This window comes from Phacochoerus africanus, chromosome 1 (assembly GCF_016906955.1).
Source record: "Phacochoerus africanus isolate WHEZ1 chromosome 1, ROS_Pafr_v1, whole genome shotgun sequence".
NCBI classification, from domain to species: Eukaryota; Metazoa; Chordata; class Mammalia; order Artiodactyla; family Suidae; genus Phacochoerus; species Phacochoerus africanus.
In genome coordinates, this window is record NC_062544.1 from 45,680,349 (window position 1) to 45,697,590 (window position 17,242).

Below are 17,242 nucleotides of genomic sequence, written 5' to 3' on the forward strand. Positions count from 1 at the left end.
GATTTGTTCATTTACTCATTCTGGAGTCCCGAGATGCCAATAAAGGTCCTATACTCTGAGAATAATAAGAGAAAAGGTGAAGTCCTTGGTCTTCAGGAATTGATATTATAATAGTAGGAATACATAAAAATAATCAGAAAAGTGGAATATGAGCCATCAGAGTCTGTGTGGGTCACTATAATTAAATACCACAGACTGGGTAGCTTACAAACAACAGAAATTTATTTCTTATAGTTCTGGAGGCTGGAAGCCTGAGAGCAGGGTGCCCGCATGGTCGGGTGAAGGCGCTTCTTCTTGTACCTTCACATGGGGGAGGGACTAGAGAGCTTTGTGCGGCCTCTTATAAGGGGGCCATAAATCCCATTCATTAGGGCTCTGCCGTTGTGACCTAATCCCTTCCCAAAGGCCCTACCTACTAACACATCCCCTTTAGGGGTTAGGATTCCAACATGATTTTTTGGAGGTGGTGGTGGGGCAGAACACATACATTGAGACTACAGCATGAATAGAGGTGCTAAAAGCATAGGGACCGAATCTGTTTGTGAGTTTAAACCCTGGGTTGCCCTGGTTGGATTGTGAGGTTGTGTACATGTGTACCTCATGCTCCAGGGGCTGCCTTTCATAAAGGCAGTGAGGTGTACAACTGTGTGCAGTGGCCTGGTTCCTGGATCCATTACTTATCAGCATTATATCTTTGCTCAAGCCATCCTTGTTCAAATCTAGTAACCTCCTCTTTCCAACTCTGGAGACTGAAGGTAATAATTGTACCGATCTTATAGCGTTGTGATAACGTTTAAATTTAAAAAACTCCTCCAATACATTTATCCCAGTGCTTGGCACATATTGAGGGCTTGATACATGCTGTTAATATTAATAAAATATGACTGGGCTGTATGGGAAACACACACAGTGAGCTATGGAAGCACAAGAAGTGCTGAGTATTAGTTTCCAATGACTGATATAATGAATCACCATAAATTTGGTGACTTAAAACAATACACATTTATACTCTTACAGTTATGGAGGCTAGAGGTCCAATATCAGTTTCCCTGGAAGAAGCCAAGTCAGCAGGGACTTGCCTCCTCCAGATGCTTTAGGGGAGAAGCCATTCCTTGCCTCTTCCAGATTCTGGTGAACCAGCATTTCTTGGTTGTGCGTTACTCCAGCCTCTACCTCTGTGGTCATGTGCCTTCTCCTCTGTATGTAGTCAGATTTCCCTCTGCCTCCCTCTAGGACATGTGATTTCATCTAGGGGCTACTCAGATAATCCAACATGATCTCCCCATCTGAAGATCTTTAATTTATCACATTTGCAAAGCTCTTTTTCCCTAGAAGGTAGCGTTCATAGGTTCTGGGGATTAAGACCTAGATGCCTATTATATCTTTATTATGTCATTATTGCATTAGTCAGGGAGAAGCAGAACCATTTTGTACCATTTGCATTCCCATAAGCAATCTTAACCTAACATACCTGTCATTTTGTTAAATAAATTAATTTTGTCATTTGCATTTTTAACTTCATATAGATACACGGCATGGCTCACCACTAAAGGATCTGTAAATATCAAAGTCCTGCTGTTTCTCAGAGACGATGGACAGATGTTGAACAAGTTAGGCCTCAGTTTTCCTATCTGTGAAATGGGATATGACTAGGAAGTTGCTGTTTATTTCCTGATTTTATGAAATTTAATGGTTTTATATAAACATCTTTTATGTTCAATATATAGTGTTATTCAACTTCATATTTTATATTTGTATGTAATAGTAATATGCATAGACGTGATAACTCTCTAAACTTCTTTGGCATGTCTTGAGACCCTAGAGCAGAAGCTCTGAGTGTGTGTATATACACACACACACACATATATATGTATATATACATATAGCTGTTAAAATGTGTAATTATATACTTTTATTATATATATAAATATATAATAAAATAATAGCCTCCCAAGTCACCAAATTAAAAATGTCATATATATGTATTATTTGTGTTGCATTAGATGAATTGTTTATAATTCTTTTAAGGAATTTTAATTTGTGTATCATTGAGGCTACTACAAACTACAGATCTTTTTGTTGTTAAATAGGTATTTGATGCAGTTAATACTACATATTCTAACTTCAAGAGCAACTTTGCCAAGAGACTATCGGCTGAGGTTCCTGTTGCCAGTAGCCCAATTACCACAAGATGGCGGCAAAGCCAAACTAGGGATGTGGCAGCCCACTCCTTTGGCGAAGAGCATTCAACCACAGACTTCACAGAAACTGTGCTGAGGATGACTCCTGAGAAAGAGACCTTGAGTCCAGGTGAGGTAATAGAAATGCCAAGGGACAGTTTTGAAATCTTTTTTTTTGTCTTTTTTTGTTATTGTTGCTATTTCTTGGGCCGCTCCCGCGGCATATGGAGGTTCCCAGGCTAGGGGTCGAATCGGAGCTGTAGCCACCGGCCTATGCCAGAGCCACAGCAACGCGGGATCCGAGCCGCGTCTGCAACCTACACCACAGCTCACGGCAACGCCGGATCGTTAACCCACTGAGCAAGGCCAGGGACCGAACCCGCAACCTCATGGTTCCTAGTCGGATTCGTTAACCACTGCGCCACGGCGGGAACTCCAGTTTTGAAATCTTAAAAAAAGATATATTCCTTCAAAAATCTTTTTTTATTTTTTATTTTTGTCTTTTTGCCTTTTCTAGGGCCGCTTCCCGCGGCACATGGAGGTTCCCAGGGTACGGGTCTAATTGGAGCTATAGCCGCTGGCCTCTGCCACCGCAACACAGGATCCAAGCCACATCTGCGACCTACACCACAGCTCATGGCAACGCCGGATCCTTAACCCACTGAGCAAGGCCAGAGATGGAACCCACAACCTCATGGTTCCTAGTCAGATTCGTTAACCACTGTGCCACGATGGGAACTCCCAAAGATCTGTTTTTTTACAGAATTATCTAGTGTCATGTTTGGTCAACTGCTTTTCTTTTTCTCCCTTTGAATAAGACATTTCCAAGGAGGTCGTGGTAGGGAAGAGGAGGGCTGAAACAACACCGAAAGAGAATATGCTGTCTTTCAATATGTTTCTGAGGTTTGCATCGGTAGATGGTTACTTTTATAAATATTGTATATATGTATACATGTGAATACACACAAATATTTATCATGCATGTTTTGCCAAGATTCCTTGTCTACAAACAGTCAGGATAAAAACATGTTAGTGGTGAAATAATCAGGTAGGAAATAGGCGAGGAAAAAGATGGAAACAGGAGAGGATAAGGGGAAGAGAAAGTAAAAGGAAGAGGGGAGAGATGGAGAGAAGAGAGGAGAAAGGGAGAAAGAGAGAAGAAGGAGGAGGAAGAAAGAGAAGAACAGGTGAGGGGAGAAGAGGGAAATAGTAAGAGAGGGAAGAGGGAAGCAAAGGGAAGGAAAGATGAGAGTGGGATAGTCTGATGCCTGCCTGGAGCAGGGATGGAGAGTGGGCACTAAGGCTGTGATCTGGTAGGCAGGGAACCAGGAACGACCTGTCAAAGCTCTGAAAGGTACATTCTCTTTCTAAAACATGTCTCATGTGAGCACAACCTTTTTTATTCCCATACTTCTCAGTGTTTTACTGGTGGGGTTTCAAAACTTGCAGCTTAAGTGATTTAATTTCTATTCTTTCTTTTTAAAGTCCCAGGCAACAGAAATCATTGTCTTATCTGCATGTTTAAGACAAATGGTGACTGCAGGGCCACTCTTTTTTAGATACAATGAGACACCATAGTCCTGCAGATTGAAACGGAGCCCCAAATAATTTTTAACCCAGTGAAACTGCCATGTAACATTATCAATGCTCAAAGTAGCTGGTTGAAGCAGTAGGAGATACTGGGTTATAGGAAAGGCCCTCCTTGAGGCAATCTTCTGAAAGATATTATAATTGAGGGGTGATTTTATGGTGATTGTTTTAGAGGAAGTTCTGGCTAAAATTAGGAGCTCTCTTTTCGTTTCTGGGCCCTTAATTAATAATTTTCAAATAAGGCATTGCATGAGAAATCAGAGTTCTGAGAGAGATTATCAGTTGAAAGAATTTTACAAGAAAGTCTAATTTCTATCTAATAGTACATATTAATCAGAGACATTGGTTTCTCAGTGTTTTACTGGTGGGGTTTCTTTCTTTTTATTCCAGAAGGCTGAACACTGGAGACCCTCCCATCCTAAAAGCAATGTTTGCAGAGAGGTTCATTTAGAGTCATGGTCTGGGGACAAAACCTGGGTGATCCCAGATTAGGCTGGTGGACCTGACCTCTTCGTTGATAACTGGGATGACTGTCCGTACTAGCATCCAACTGAAACTTTTTCTTTATCATTTGAGGTTTACAGAGCTAGCTTCTTTTCCTCTTTACTTGTTTACAAATAGCATGGAACAAGCACGCATACTTTCTCAGGACAGAGAGCAAGATCTAACTTTGCAGAACATTTCATGTTTTCATTCCCTCTTCCTCCTTGAAATTAAATTTTGGACCACCTAGGACTTGAGGAGCTGGGCTCTACAAACATTAGCAACAGGTTATCCAGCTCATGTTTGTCCAAATGAGAAGAGATTGTCACATGGCAAAAGGCCAAGATATTTCATCCAATAGTTTCTTGGCTCCTCTTATGAACACGTGATATGGCAGGTACTTAAGGGTTTTTTGTTTGTTTGTTTGTTTTCTTTTTAGGGCCACTCTCACGGCATATGGATTTTGGAGAGATGAGGGTCTGTGTCTTCACGTACTGTTCTACTATTCATGTCAAGGGCTGACCTCCAATCAAAGGTTTAAGATATTTTATCATTTTATAAACTAAATTCAAAGCTAATTTTTTTCCCTGGCAGGATCCTACAAGGAACCACTGAAGACCCCCAACAAAGGAAGTTTTGAAACAAGTAACTCTGCTTTCCATTTTTGCAAGGCATCTCATGCACTGGACAGGGGCTGGAAGGAAAATGTTGCCTCAACAGGCCAGGTAGGTAAAGAGAAAAAACCGAAGATTTCACATCTTGAGAAACTCAGACAGCTGAGTCTTAAATGTGAGACTACAGTTGGCTTAGCTGCCCTTACAAATCAGAAAGAAAGTGATGGGTTCCTGATAGAAAAACTGAGGTGTCATGGACATGAATAGAGGCACTTCCAAAAAGAAACAGACTATCCAAAAAATACACAAAAAAGTGCTTAATTGGTTTCAATCAAAAAAGTGAAAATGAGGCCTTCCCATTGCAGCTCAGAGGTAAAGAACCTGACTAGTATCCGTGTCACAAATTCTCAATTTAGGCCAAGTTACTCTTTCAGTGTGTGCCTCCTGTGTTTGGCATATACATCTTGCTGGAGGAACAATAAAATATTGTGAATGTAAAATTTAATTATTTGAGCTCATACACAGTTGAAAGCAAATGTGCTAGAGCAGGCCTTTTGCCGGATGCTTTACTATTGGGGAAGGGCAGGTGGCCCAGGAGTTGTACTGAGGTAACTGTGGGTGCTGTCGATTTCATGCTCAGGCCAGGGTTATTAGCACCACTGTCCTTTCTTACTGCTGGTTAGAGTTTTTACTGCCCTGCCCGTCAGCACTCCCCTTTTCCTTCCCCTTGGGCTGTGTGGTAATGGGTGGCAGCAAAGTTGGTGGCTCTGTAGGGTCACAATGGTGCTGTCGCGTTACTCTTCTTACAACAATTGTTATCCAGTCAGAACATTGTTCCAGCCTCACTAAAGAGTCTGGGCAGGGTAAAATGGAAATTAAATTGCTTTGCTCCTTTATTATTATTAGGCTATGGCATTCAGCGGCTTGATGTGGGATCTCAGTTCCCAGATCAGGGATTGAACCCAGGCTGCAGTGGTCGAAGTACCAAATCCTAACACTAGACCACCAGGGAACTCTCCCATTTTACTACGTTATGTAGAGCATTTGTTGTCATGACTAGTTGGACGTCACACAGCAGCAAGCGTGATGCATGTAGACGTGTAGACAGACAGTAAATGCGTGTCTTCATGTGGTCTCAGAGATCATCTGGAGATTGTTTCCATAGTGAGACTTGCATGGCTATTGAGATGTTCAGGATTTGCATATCCAGTCAGCTCTAGGCCAAGTTGCTCATTGAAGTAATAAGTAGGTTGCGTGGAGGGAAGACGTACACGGAGTATACGGAGCAGAAGCACCCTGTTGGGTGATGCCCTGGTCAGCTTTTCGGGAACTACGGGATTCTGAAGAAGTGACCTGTGGAGTTCCCGTTGTGGCGCGGTGGTTAACGAGTCCGACTGGGAACCATGAGGTTGCTGGTTCGGTCCCTGCCCTTGCTCAGTGGGTTAACGATCCGGCGTTGCCGTGAGCTGTGGTGTAGGTTGCAGACGCGGCTCGGATCCCGAGTTGCTGTGGCTCTGGCGTAGGCCGGTGGCTACAGCTCCGATTCAACCCCTAGCCTGGGAACCTCCATATGCCGCGGGAGCGGCCCAAGAAATAGCAACAACAACAACAACAACAACAACAACAACAAAGACAAAAGACAAAAAAAAAAAAAAGAAGTGACCTGTGAAGAGTTACGTTAAGCTACTGGCTAGCAGGCCATTTTAGGGAGGTTAGTTTCTATCAGTGTTTCTCACATGGAGTTGACTTTGCTCCGCAGGGGACCCCTGACAATGTCTGGAGACATTTTGGATGATCACAATCCAAGGGGAGGGTATCTAGTAGGTCACAATGATTAACTATCTGCCACTAGTTCTGAGGCTGTGAAATTCTGCTTTGTACTTCATTGCTATACTGTGAATACCTAAAAATCCATGATTCACTGACTGGCAATGCCTGCTATGTGACATAACATCTGAGAAGAAAACAAAAATATCAAAATCATGCTTGGCAGAGAGACCTCTGTCCGAATTAATAATGATCCAGTGATTAAATGTATTGTTGTGAAGAAAAAAAAAAAAGAATCTTCTCTGTTTTAACTATTCACCATTATATTTCTAGAATAAGTACTTTTCTTTCCCCTTATTACTAGTTTTCTTTACTGTTTTTGATCGAAGACTGTCTGAAATGCTCTTTATACATTGGCCCAGAGATTTAGCAATCAGATTTTTGAACTCATGGAAATTTAGGGAATTTACTTAAGCTCTCTTGTGACTTGTTACCATTTCTCATCGGTAAAGATATGAGGGGAAAAGGACCTTTTAAGATAATTAGTTTAATTTCAACATATTACAGGTGAGGAAAATTGAGGTCCAGAGAAAATCTCCGTCACAGATCTTGAAAAAAGTCTATCTTGGGAAGAGCAGCCTTCCTAATGTTCAACTTTATTGTTTTGAGGAGGTATTTTAATTTTGGAGAGTACTAGAACTATCATGACATTTCAGTTCTTACAGGCTTTGATGATATCACTGGCCTATGGTTGGTTTGTGGGCTAAAGACATTTTTAGCCTAGAAGAATAAAAGAAGATTTTATTATAGCTGAGTAATACCTGCCTCTGGAGGTGTTGGGGAGATTAGAAATAATCTATCAGTAAAATGCTCAGCACTGTGTTCTTTAGGCAGTGGCTGGCTAATAAATAAGGGCAATTATTATAGCGTTGGTTGGTGAGAATGTGTAGTTTTTTGAACTTCCAAGTGAGTCATCAATTTTAACTCAATACCATGCATCACATCTGGGATGGAGAAGTATGTTTCTAAATAAGATCCTCTTTATGTTTGTTTTCAGAAATGCTTAAACCAGCTATTTTCGACCCAGAAGGTGGCTCAGCAGGTTAACGGGAAAATGCAGCTCTGTGAGCAGCCCCAGTGCATTTGGAAAGGTTGGGGTCAAAGATTTTCTGTTTGCTTTTCTTTTTAGCCTCCTCTCTCCTGGCTTCTTTCATTTCTTTCTTATCTTAAACATATTGTTTTTATATCAATGAACATAATTGAAAAACTTAGGTATTTCTCATAATCCTCTGTCTTAACTATCCCCACCCCTACCTCCCATTTCCTAGAGGCAACCACTCTTAGCTCTTCTGGCTATGCCCCTGGTATTTACATTTATGTTCTAACTAATATTTGTAAACTGCTATTTTTTAATTTTAGAATTTATCACAACTTTCTAGCATAGTAAGAACTTAGTTCTCCTCCTGTCTCATTCACCTTCCTTGGTCTATTTATATTACACTTTAAAAAAAGTACCATTAGTATTTAATGTTTACATCATCTTACTATACAACAATTGTTTGCCGCCAAGCCAAGTAGTGTACTATACCTATATGTCTTCCCTAGTATAACTCTTTGTTCTTCCTGGAATTAAAAAGTTGCTTTATTTTCTCATTTATTAGGTACCTATGAAACTATGACTGTTTTCCCTAGATGCACCGTCCATGTTGTATTCCACAACTATCAATAACCTTTCCCATGCACCCACTCATATCATTTCTTATTTTTCTTGGTGGCCTCCTACTCCTACCAGCTACCAGGGTGAGGTGAACTGGCTGCCCTCTTGGCCAGTCCCTCAGTTGTAATTCTAGGTTTTCTCGTCTCTGATGTTGGATCCACTATTTCCTGGCAGCCATGTTGTGCTTATTCTGTTTTACACTTGATTCATAGTTTGGCTGGCTACAACTTCTAGTTTCATTCAGAATTTTGAAGGTACTGCTGTATTGTTTTCTAGCAGTCATTGTTGGGAAGTCATATATGCTATGGCAACTTCCTATGCTTTGTATGCCACCTGCTTTTTCTCTCTGAATGCACTTAGAAAAATTTCTCATCAGAGTGTTTTAAAATTCCATGATGCTAAAACTTGATTTTTTTTTTAAAAACCTCATTGTAAATGAAAAGTTCATTTTCATGGAACTTTTCAATCTTGGAGACCTATGTCTTTTAGTTCTTAGAAAGTTTCTCGAATTATTCTTTAGCGATTTCTTCACCTTTTTTCTTTTTCCTTTCTTTCTGAAAGATAATTGTTGCCCCTTCTGGATTAATTCTCTTATTTTTTATATTCTATTTTTCATGTCATTTTTTTCTTCTTTCTAGGTGGTTACCTTTTCCTGCCCTGCTAATCTTGTTATTAATTATTTTGGTTCTCCTAGTTTTAATTTTAAAATTTCTTGGATACTGTAAGTTCTCTCTCTTTTTCTCTCTGCTCTTTCTTCCCTTCCTCTTTTCCACCCTTCTTTCCTTCCTTCCTGGCATCCTGTTCATACTTCATGTATATACTATTTTCTCTGATTTCTCCGAAAAAATTTCAAATAGGGGTTTTGGAAGTACTCCTCTTCTTCCTGAATGGTCTCTCTTTGCTCAGCTCCTCTGCCAGTAGTTTTGGTTTCACTCTTTCAGAGCACAAATTTTCTGAAATGTCTGGTGTTCTGGAAATAGTACTAAGGTTGAGAGCTGTGGGCTATCAAATTCAGCATAATGATTTTCACTCAGTCTGTTTTTTCTGGTGCTCTTGAGTTGAGGTTGTCATTTTTTGTTTACTTGGGGAGTTAACACCTGGTTTCTTCTGGCATGTGTACTCGTGTGTGTACCAGTGTATGTGTGAAGTTGACAGTCTTTCAACCAACCCACCTCATTCTAAACCCTCCCTTGCCTCTGAGCACTGACCCTTTGAGGGGTTTCTGCACGACAAATCAGCTTGCTTCTGTTCATCATTCCTCCTCTATAGGCACTCGAGGGATAGTTTCTTATGTTCCTCCTGGTCAGTTATCAAACCTTTATTCATTTTGCAGAAAATTACTATAGTCTTTTCCTATTGCTATATTCACTCCCATACTCTTTGTTCTTATATCCTCACACCTGAAAAAAGTCGTTCACTGTCATTCTAGTGAGGTTGAAAATAGAAGGCAGAGGAAGTACACTTATGTGGCCATTCCTCTGACTTGATTTGCACGTCTGTTGCTTTGCTTGAGACAGATTACTTTGGTGGAAGCACAGAGGAAGATTCGAAGGGGAGGGATTCAGAAGTGGAAAGTAATTGAAAGGAATATTCTGTGTAGGGCTCAGTTCTTAATTCTTTTAAGGAGATTTAAAGAGTGAAATGAATTTCACATAAGCCAGGTAACTAATTTTAGGCAAGTAGGTCATTGGGACAGATTTTTATCCAGGTGCTGTGTATATCAAGTATTTCTTTCTGCCTCACCCATATCTGATAAGAGTCTAAAGCCTCACCACAGGCACCTCCTATGAATTGTAAGTGTACTTATTGGGCCCAAAGCTGGTAGAAATCTTTCGATGGTCAAGTCATGGGGCATAAGGGTGGCTCTGCAGGCATGCAGTGGGGAGATACTGTTATGTGGCCATTTCCATAAGGTCCTCTTTCTATGCTGCATTTAGTGCTCCCAAAGCAAATTTACCTTATGCCCCACGTGTTCTTCTTCCTACTTCCTCTTTCCATTTTTGGAAATCTTTGTGTTATTCATGAAATTGTTATTCTGGTTGGAAAATAACTGGTCAGGAGCCTAGCTCTGTGAGAGAAACTTTAGAGAACAAGCAGTTTAAATCATAAATGCCAGGGAAAGCTGACTCTTACATTTCCTTCTGGGATAAGATAACTTTGTGCCTATGTGTTTTTCATGTCTCTGTTTCCTAGCATTATAAAGGGGACAAAAAATGAAGTTAAATGTACAAAAATAGGCACAGAAAGCTTCAGGCCCACTGAATATTCTTTTGAGAAGTTTGGTATGTACAGTTGGGATGAATGAATGAAACTTATCCTTTCCTTCTTTTCTTTTTTTCTTTTTAGGGCCACATGTGCAGCACATGGAAGTTCCCAGCTAGGGGTTGAATTGGTGCTACAGCTGCTGGCCTATGCCACAGCCACAGCAACGTGGGATCCGAGCAGCATCTGTGACCTACACCACAGCTCACAGCAACCCCAGATACTTAACCCACTGAGTGAGGCCAGGGATCCCACCCTCATCCTCATGGATATTAGTCAAGTTTGTTACCGTTGGCCACAGCAGGAACTCCTATCCTTTCCTTCTTTATTCTTTTTCTTAGAATAATATTTTCTTAAAAGCAAAATAAAATATTTGGAGGCATGTGTTCCTTAACTCTCCCATCTTTTTGTGATCTGATCAGCAACAAGTTTGTGTTTCTGTAACATGCTGAATATTTGATGTACAATAGAAATTATAGGAGTTCACGTTGTGGCTCAGTGGAAACAAATCCAACTAGGAACCATAAGGTTGAGGGTTCAATCCCTGGCCTCGCTCAGTGGGTTAAGTATCTGGCATTGCTATGAGCTGTGGTATAGGTCACAGACGCGGCTCGGATCCTGTGATGCTGTGGCTGTGGTGTAGGCTGGCAGCTGTAGCTCCAATTTGACCCCTAGCCTGGGAATATCCATATGCCGAAGGTGCAGCCCTGAAAAATAAAAAAAAAAGAATAGAAATTATATATTCTATAAAGGCAGAGAGAATGTACTGATATTATTTTGATATCCTAGGAGATCAATCTATATGTATGTATCTACCTACCTATTTATTGACTATATCTATCATCTATCTATTCATTCACCCATACATCCATCCTATTTTTTAGAGAAGTTTTGGGTTCACAGCAAAATTGAACAGAAAGTACAGACAGTTCTCATATATCCCCTGCCCCAACACATGCACAACTTCTCCATTGTCAACACCTCACACTAGAATAGTGCATTTATGATAATTGATGAACTTTCATTGATACACCATTATCACCCAAAGTCCATATTTTACATTAGGGTTCACTCTTAGTGGTGTATATTCTGTTGATTTTGACAAATGTGTCATGACATGTATCTACCATTATAATACCACATAGAGTGGTTTGAATTGCTCTGAACATCCTTTGTACGTCACCTGTTCATTCCTCTCTCCTCCTCTAACTCTGGCAAACTTCTCACTGGATCCATAGTTTGGACATTCCCAGAATGTCATATAGTTGGAACCGCAGAGTATGTAGCCTTTTTAGATTAGCTTCTTTTACTTAGTAGTATGCAATTAATCTTCCTCCATGTCTTTTCATGGTGTGAGCACTCATTTCTTTTTAGCACTAAATGATGTTCTATTATTGTCTGGATGTACCACAGCTGATTTATCCATTCACTTATTCAAGGCATCTTGTTTGCTTTCAAGTTTTGGCAGTTATGAATAAAGCTACCATAAACATCTGTGTGAGGTTCCTCTGTGGATGTAAGCTTTCTACTCACTTGGGTAAATACCAAGGAGTGTGATGGCTGGATTGTATGATAAGAGCATATTTAGTTTCATATGATACTGCCAAACTGTCTTCCAAAGAACCATTTTGCATCCCCACTAGCAACAAATGAAAGTTCCTGTTGTTCCACATCCTTGGCAGAATTTGGTGTCTATCAGTCTTTTGGATTTTGGCCATTCTAACAGATGTTTGTGGTGTCTCATTATTGTTTTAACGTGCAATTCTCTAGTGAAATATGATGTCAAACATCTTTTCATATGCTTATCTACCATCTTCTTTGGTGAGATGTCCAGATCTTTTGCCCACTTTTAAATTGGGTTTTCTGTTTTCTTATTGTTGAGTTTTAAGAGTTTCTTTGTATATCTTGGATAACCATCCTTTATGACATATGTCTTTTGCAAATATTTTTTCTCAGTCTGTGACTTATCTTCTCATTCTTTTGACATGTCTTTTGCAGAGCAGAAGTTTCTAATTTTATTTTTTTATTTTTTATTTTTATTTTTATTTTTGTTGTTGTTGTTGTTGCTATTTCTTGGGCCGCTCCCGCGGCATATGGAGGTTCCCAGGCTAGGGGTCGAATCGGAGCTGTAGCCACCGGCCTACGGCCAGAGCCACAGCAACTCGGGATCCGAGCCGCGTCTGCAACCTACACCACAGCTCACGGCAACGCCGGATCATTAACCCACTGAGCAAGGGCAGGGACCGAACCCGCAACCTCATGGTTCCTAGTCGGATTCGTTAACCACTGCGCCACGTCGGGAACTTCTCCATGTAAACTTTAAAATTATATTGTCAATATCCACAAAATAACTTTTTGGTTTATTTTTTTTTTGCCTTTTGTCTTTTTAGGGCCACACCCATGGCATGTGGAGGTTCGCAGGCTAGGGGTCTAATTGGAGCTACAGCTGCCAGCGTACACCAGAGCCAAAGCAACGCCTGATCCAAGCCTCATCTGGAACCTACACCACAGCTCATGGCAACACCGGATCCTTAACCCACTGAGACAGGCCAGGGATGGAACCCCCAACTTCATGGTTCTTAATCGGATTCATTTCCGATGTGCCACCACGGGAACTCCACTTGTTGGGATTTTAACTGGTATTGTATTGAATCAATAAACCAAGTTGGAAAGAGCTAACATCTTACTACTGAAATTTCTTACCTATGTACATGAAATATCTCTTCCTTCATTTAGATTTTCTTTGGTTAGAGTTTTGTAGTTTTCCTCATATAGATCTTATACATGTTTTATTAGCTTTAGTCATAAGTATTTGTTTCAGAGGTATTTATGTAAATGGTATTGTGCTTTTAATTTTAAATTTGAATTACTTACTGGTTGTATGTAAAAAAGCAATTGACTTGCATATTAATCTTATATCCTGCTATAATTACTCCTTAGTTACAGGAGTTTTTGGCTGACTCTTTGGGTATTGCTTTTTTTAATATATAAAACATTCTATTAGCTTCAGGTGTACAACATAATGATATGATTTTTGTATATATTGCAAAATGATCACAAGTCTAGTTTACAATGGTCACCAGTTATGGTTACAGAATATTTTTTTCTTGTGATGAGAACTTTTAAGATCTACTTTTTAAGCAACTTTCAAACATGCAACACATGTTGTATGTTAAATCCTCATGACTTTTTTATTTTGTAACTGGAAGACTGTCGTTTTTTTTTTTTTTGAAACTTTATTGGTTGAGTATGTATTTCTAGTAACCTTGCAGTTCTGCCCACAACTGCAGGTTTTCGTCGTTGAGTGGGACTATGAGTAGCAATCTGGTTTCTTGGTATAGCAATGTGAAGTACTCATTCTTTTATCAGAAGCCATGTGGTCTTAGGACCACAGGTCACCTGGGTGGGCTCATTTTCTGTTGATCATGTCATTCTCAGTTTGATTACAAGCCAAGTGGTTGGAAAGATGAAAAAGCAGTGGCTTGTGGTTTAGACTTAGTGAGGTCTTTTGATGAGAAGTAAAACTGAGCACAAGATATAACCTTGACCTTAGATAGTCATGGGTAACACTAGCCAAGAATTACTCTGTGTGCTCTGGTACAGAAATAATGAGCAAAAGAGCAAAAATCAATGAATCAACAAATACTTAATGGCAAAGGCTCAGAGTAGGGCTTAAATCTAATAGATAATTGTTGATGTTATAACCACATGAATATTTGAACATTACTTTGGTTTTAAACTCACAAGTGACAGAATAAATATTCAAACATGATGTAGTGTCTCTATGTGCTCTCCACAAGATCTATCATTACGTTTAGGTCTGATACTCATGTACTTTTTATTAGAAAATGTCATTGAGTATTTTAAAATTTTTCAAAAAATTAATATTGAAGTTGTTTCTTCCCTTTCTCTCCCTGCAACTCGTAATTCAGTTTTGTCTTGATAACCACTGTCTTTTCTCACTCCATTATCTTTTAATACTTGCAAGAATATATATATATATATAATGTTTTCTGCATTGTAGAGATGTGTAGCACTATTTGTTTCTTGTAGGCTGCAATGATGGAGTAAAAGATGGGTACTTCTACATTCAAAGTTTCAGTGATACAAACTATTCCATACTCCAGCCAGAGGTGAAGATTCATCTTACTGGTCTTCGAAATGACTACTGTAAGTTATAGTTTAGAGCACAAATTGAAAACTTGAAATGACAAAACTTATTCTGGGCTCTGGCATAAACTTGAAATTTGATTCTGGAATAACCAGATGGCCTTGTGCTTCATGTTTAAGTGGTGTACCATCCAAATATGGTTGGTACAGTGGGTTTTTCATTGTGGAACTTTCATGTTCAGGAATGGATATTGTTGGTCCTGGTGGGGCCCAGGAAATACACATTTTGTTTTACTGTATTAGAATGACTGTATAAATGGTGGCCTATTCTTACACTTATATTTTAAACATGGATAAATCTTATCAAACAACCACATTGGCTCTTTGTCCCTAGCTTATTCTTATGCCCCTAGCTTGTAATCTAGTTTGGAAGATGAGACTAACCCGTACTACCAGCATGCCAAGAGAGAGTATAATAATAAATTGTGGGGTATAACGGGTTGTAAGGACTATAAATAATTCAGTGATCTTTCAAGTTGTCCAGAAAGACTTTGTGAAGATATTCAGACTTGAGATGGATCTTGAAAGATGGGTAGGATGTGAAGGAGTGGAGGAGAGAAGATAGAGCATTTTCAATGATATTAGCAGCATGAACAAAGGCAGGATGTCAGTAACTGATGATAAGTAATGCCAATGAAGAGTGTGTGTATTGGGAACTGGTGAATAGGAGGTGGATGCAGATTATGGAGAAATTTCAAAATCTGGAATAGATTTTTTAATTTGTTGTGGAAATTCTCAACTAGAAGAACCATCAAAGGAAAATTCATGGCAGAGTATGCAGATTGCATTTAATAGGAGAGCTATCAAAAAGTAAAGGACTGTTTTTTCTCCATGAGGAAAAAAATACATGGGAAGAGGGATAAATTGCAGATTATTCCAAGTTTTGAAGCAGGAGAAGGCAAGTCACTGGGAAGACAGGTTAGCAAGAGTAGAGTGGGGAGGGAAGACTATTCTTACAATACATTTGAGGAGACAGTAAGACGCATAAGTTTCTACTGATCAGTGAAGTTGGTAGTTGAAAGAAGAAAGACTAGAGTGTGGGTCCGATGAGTATGGTTGATGCCGAAACCTAGTGAGTTGATGCCGAAACCCAGTGAGCTCTTCTAGTGAGGAAGAAAAGTGTAGAGGGAAGAGGTCTGGCTTCTGGGGAACATTCAGAGAGAATAATGAGGGGAAGAAAAAAGTCATTAAAGGGAACAGTTCTCCTACCATTCTTCTCTTATAGCTCCTTCTCTAAGACATTTTTTTTTATTGCCATGACCAATGAAAATCGAAGAATTCATTTCAAGAGATGTTTAAAAAACACAATGCTCTTATTTAAAAAAATAAGCAAAACCTTTTGTTCCCACTTCCCCTTCAGACCATAATCCCTTTTCTCTCCTCCCCTTGACAGCAAAGCTTGTCAAAAGATGCCTGTATTCACAATTTCCTATTTCTCTCCTCACATTATCTTTGAGCCCACTCCAATCAGTTATTAAATTTCATCATTCCACTGAAACTGCTCTTCCAAACACCACCCAAAAACTCTTCATTGCTAAGTCCAGCAATCACTTCTTAGAGCTCATTCACTTAACTCTATCGACCACATTTGAGACAATTGATAATGCCTTCCTCCTTGATAGCCCACTGTCCTGGGTTCCCCCCTAGTTTCTGTTCACTTTTTTTTTTTTTGCTGGTTTCTTGTCCGTTTCTCTCTGTCTCCTAAATTTTGAAGTGCATCAAAGTCTCATTTCTTGGACATCTTTTCTTTTTGACTTCTATTTTAGTGATCTAGTGGCTTTCTGGCTATATCTCCTTGTATTATGTTTTTAGTTGTTGCTCTAGGGGTTGCAGTGCAATTGAACTTTCTTAATCTACTTAGAATTACTGTTGCATACTTTACACTATATACAAAATCTTGCAGTCACTCATGTCTCTCCAACCCCCAGCTTTTTTGGGAGGGTTACTTTAGTTGCCTGTGTTTTAAATCTGCATGCATTGAAAACTCCACTATTATTAAAAGTTTTACTTTAAAAAGCCATACATATTGGTGTTTTAAATATTTTAAGAGGGAAAAATTGTCCTCATATTCACCCCAAATATTTACCATTACAACTTTCTCCCTCATTCCTAAAGATCCGAATTTCTTTCTCATATAATTTCCTTGCAGTTAAAACCTTCTGTTAATATATATACATGTATATATATATATATATACATGTATATATATATTTTTTCATATTAGGTCTGTTGGTGAAGACTTCTCTTACACTTATCATGATGTTTTGCTGGATATAGAATTCTGGGTTGCCAGGTATTTCTTTCAGCATTTTTAAAGATGTTCCCACTGACTTCTGGCCTCCATGGTTTCTTATGAGAACTCATTTGAAACCTGGCTCTTTTGCTTCCAAGACCTGACTCCAATTACACATGTTATATCTAGGGTATTATTCCACAAATCCCTGAGGTTCTGTCCATTC

At 39.4% G+C, this 17,242-nt stretch overlaps 1 protein-coding gene across 3 annotated transcripts in view; it reads left to right on the forward strand.

The window, feature by feature from the left end:
• CDC20B (cell division cycle 20B) overlaps positions 1-17,242 on the forward strand; it is a 55,147-nt gene that overhangs the window by 20,288 nt on the left and 17,617 nt on the right. For all 3 annotated transcript variants that reach the window (XM_047760749.1, XM_047760835.1, XM_047760912.1), the window contains exons 3-6: positions 2,091-2,310; positions 4,848-4,978; positions 7,692-7,785; positions 14,667-14,783. In XM_047760749.1, coding sequence (XP_047616705.1) covers positions 2,091-2,310; positions 4,848-4,978; positions 7,692-7,785; positions 14,667-14,783 — 562 coding nt within the window. The remainder of the gene's footprint in view (positions 1-2,090; positions 2,311-4,847; positions 4,979-7,691; positions 7,786-14,666; positions 14,784-17,242) is intronic.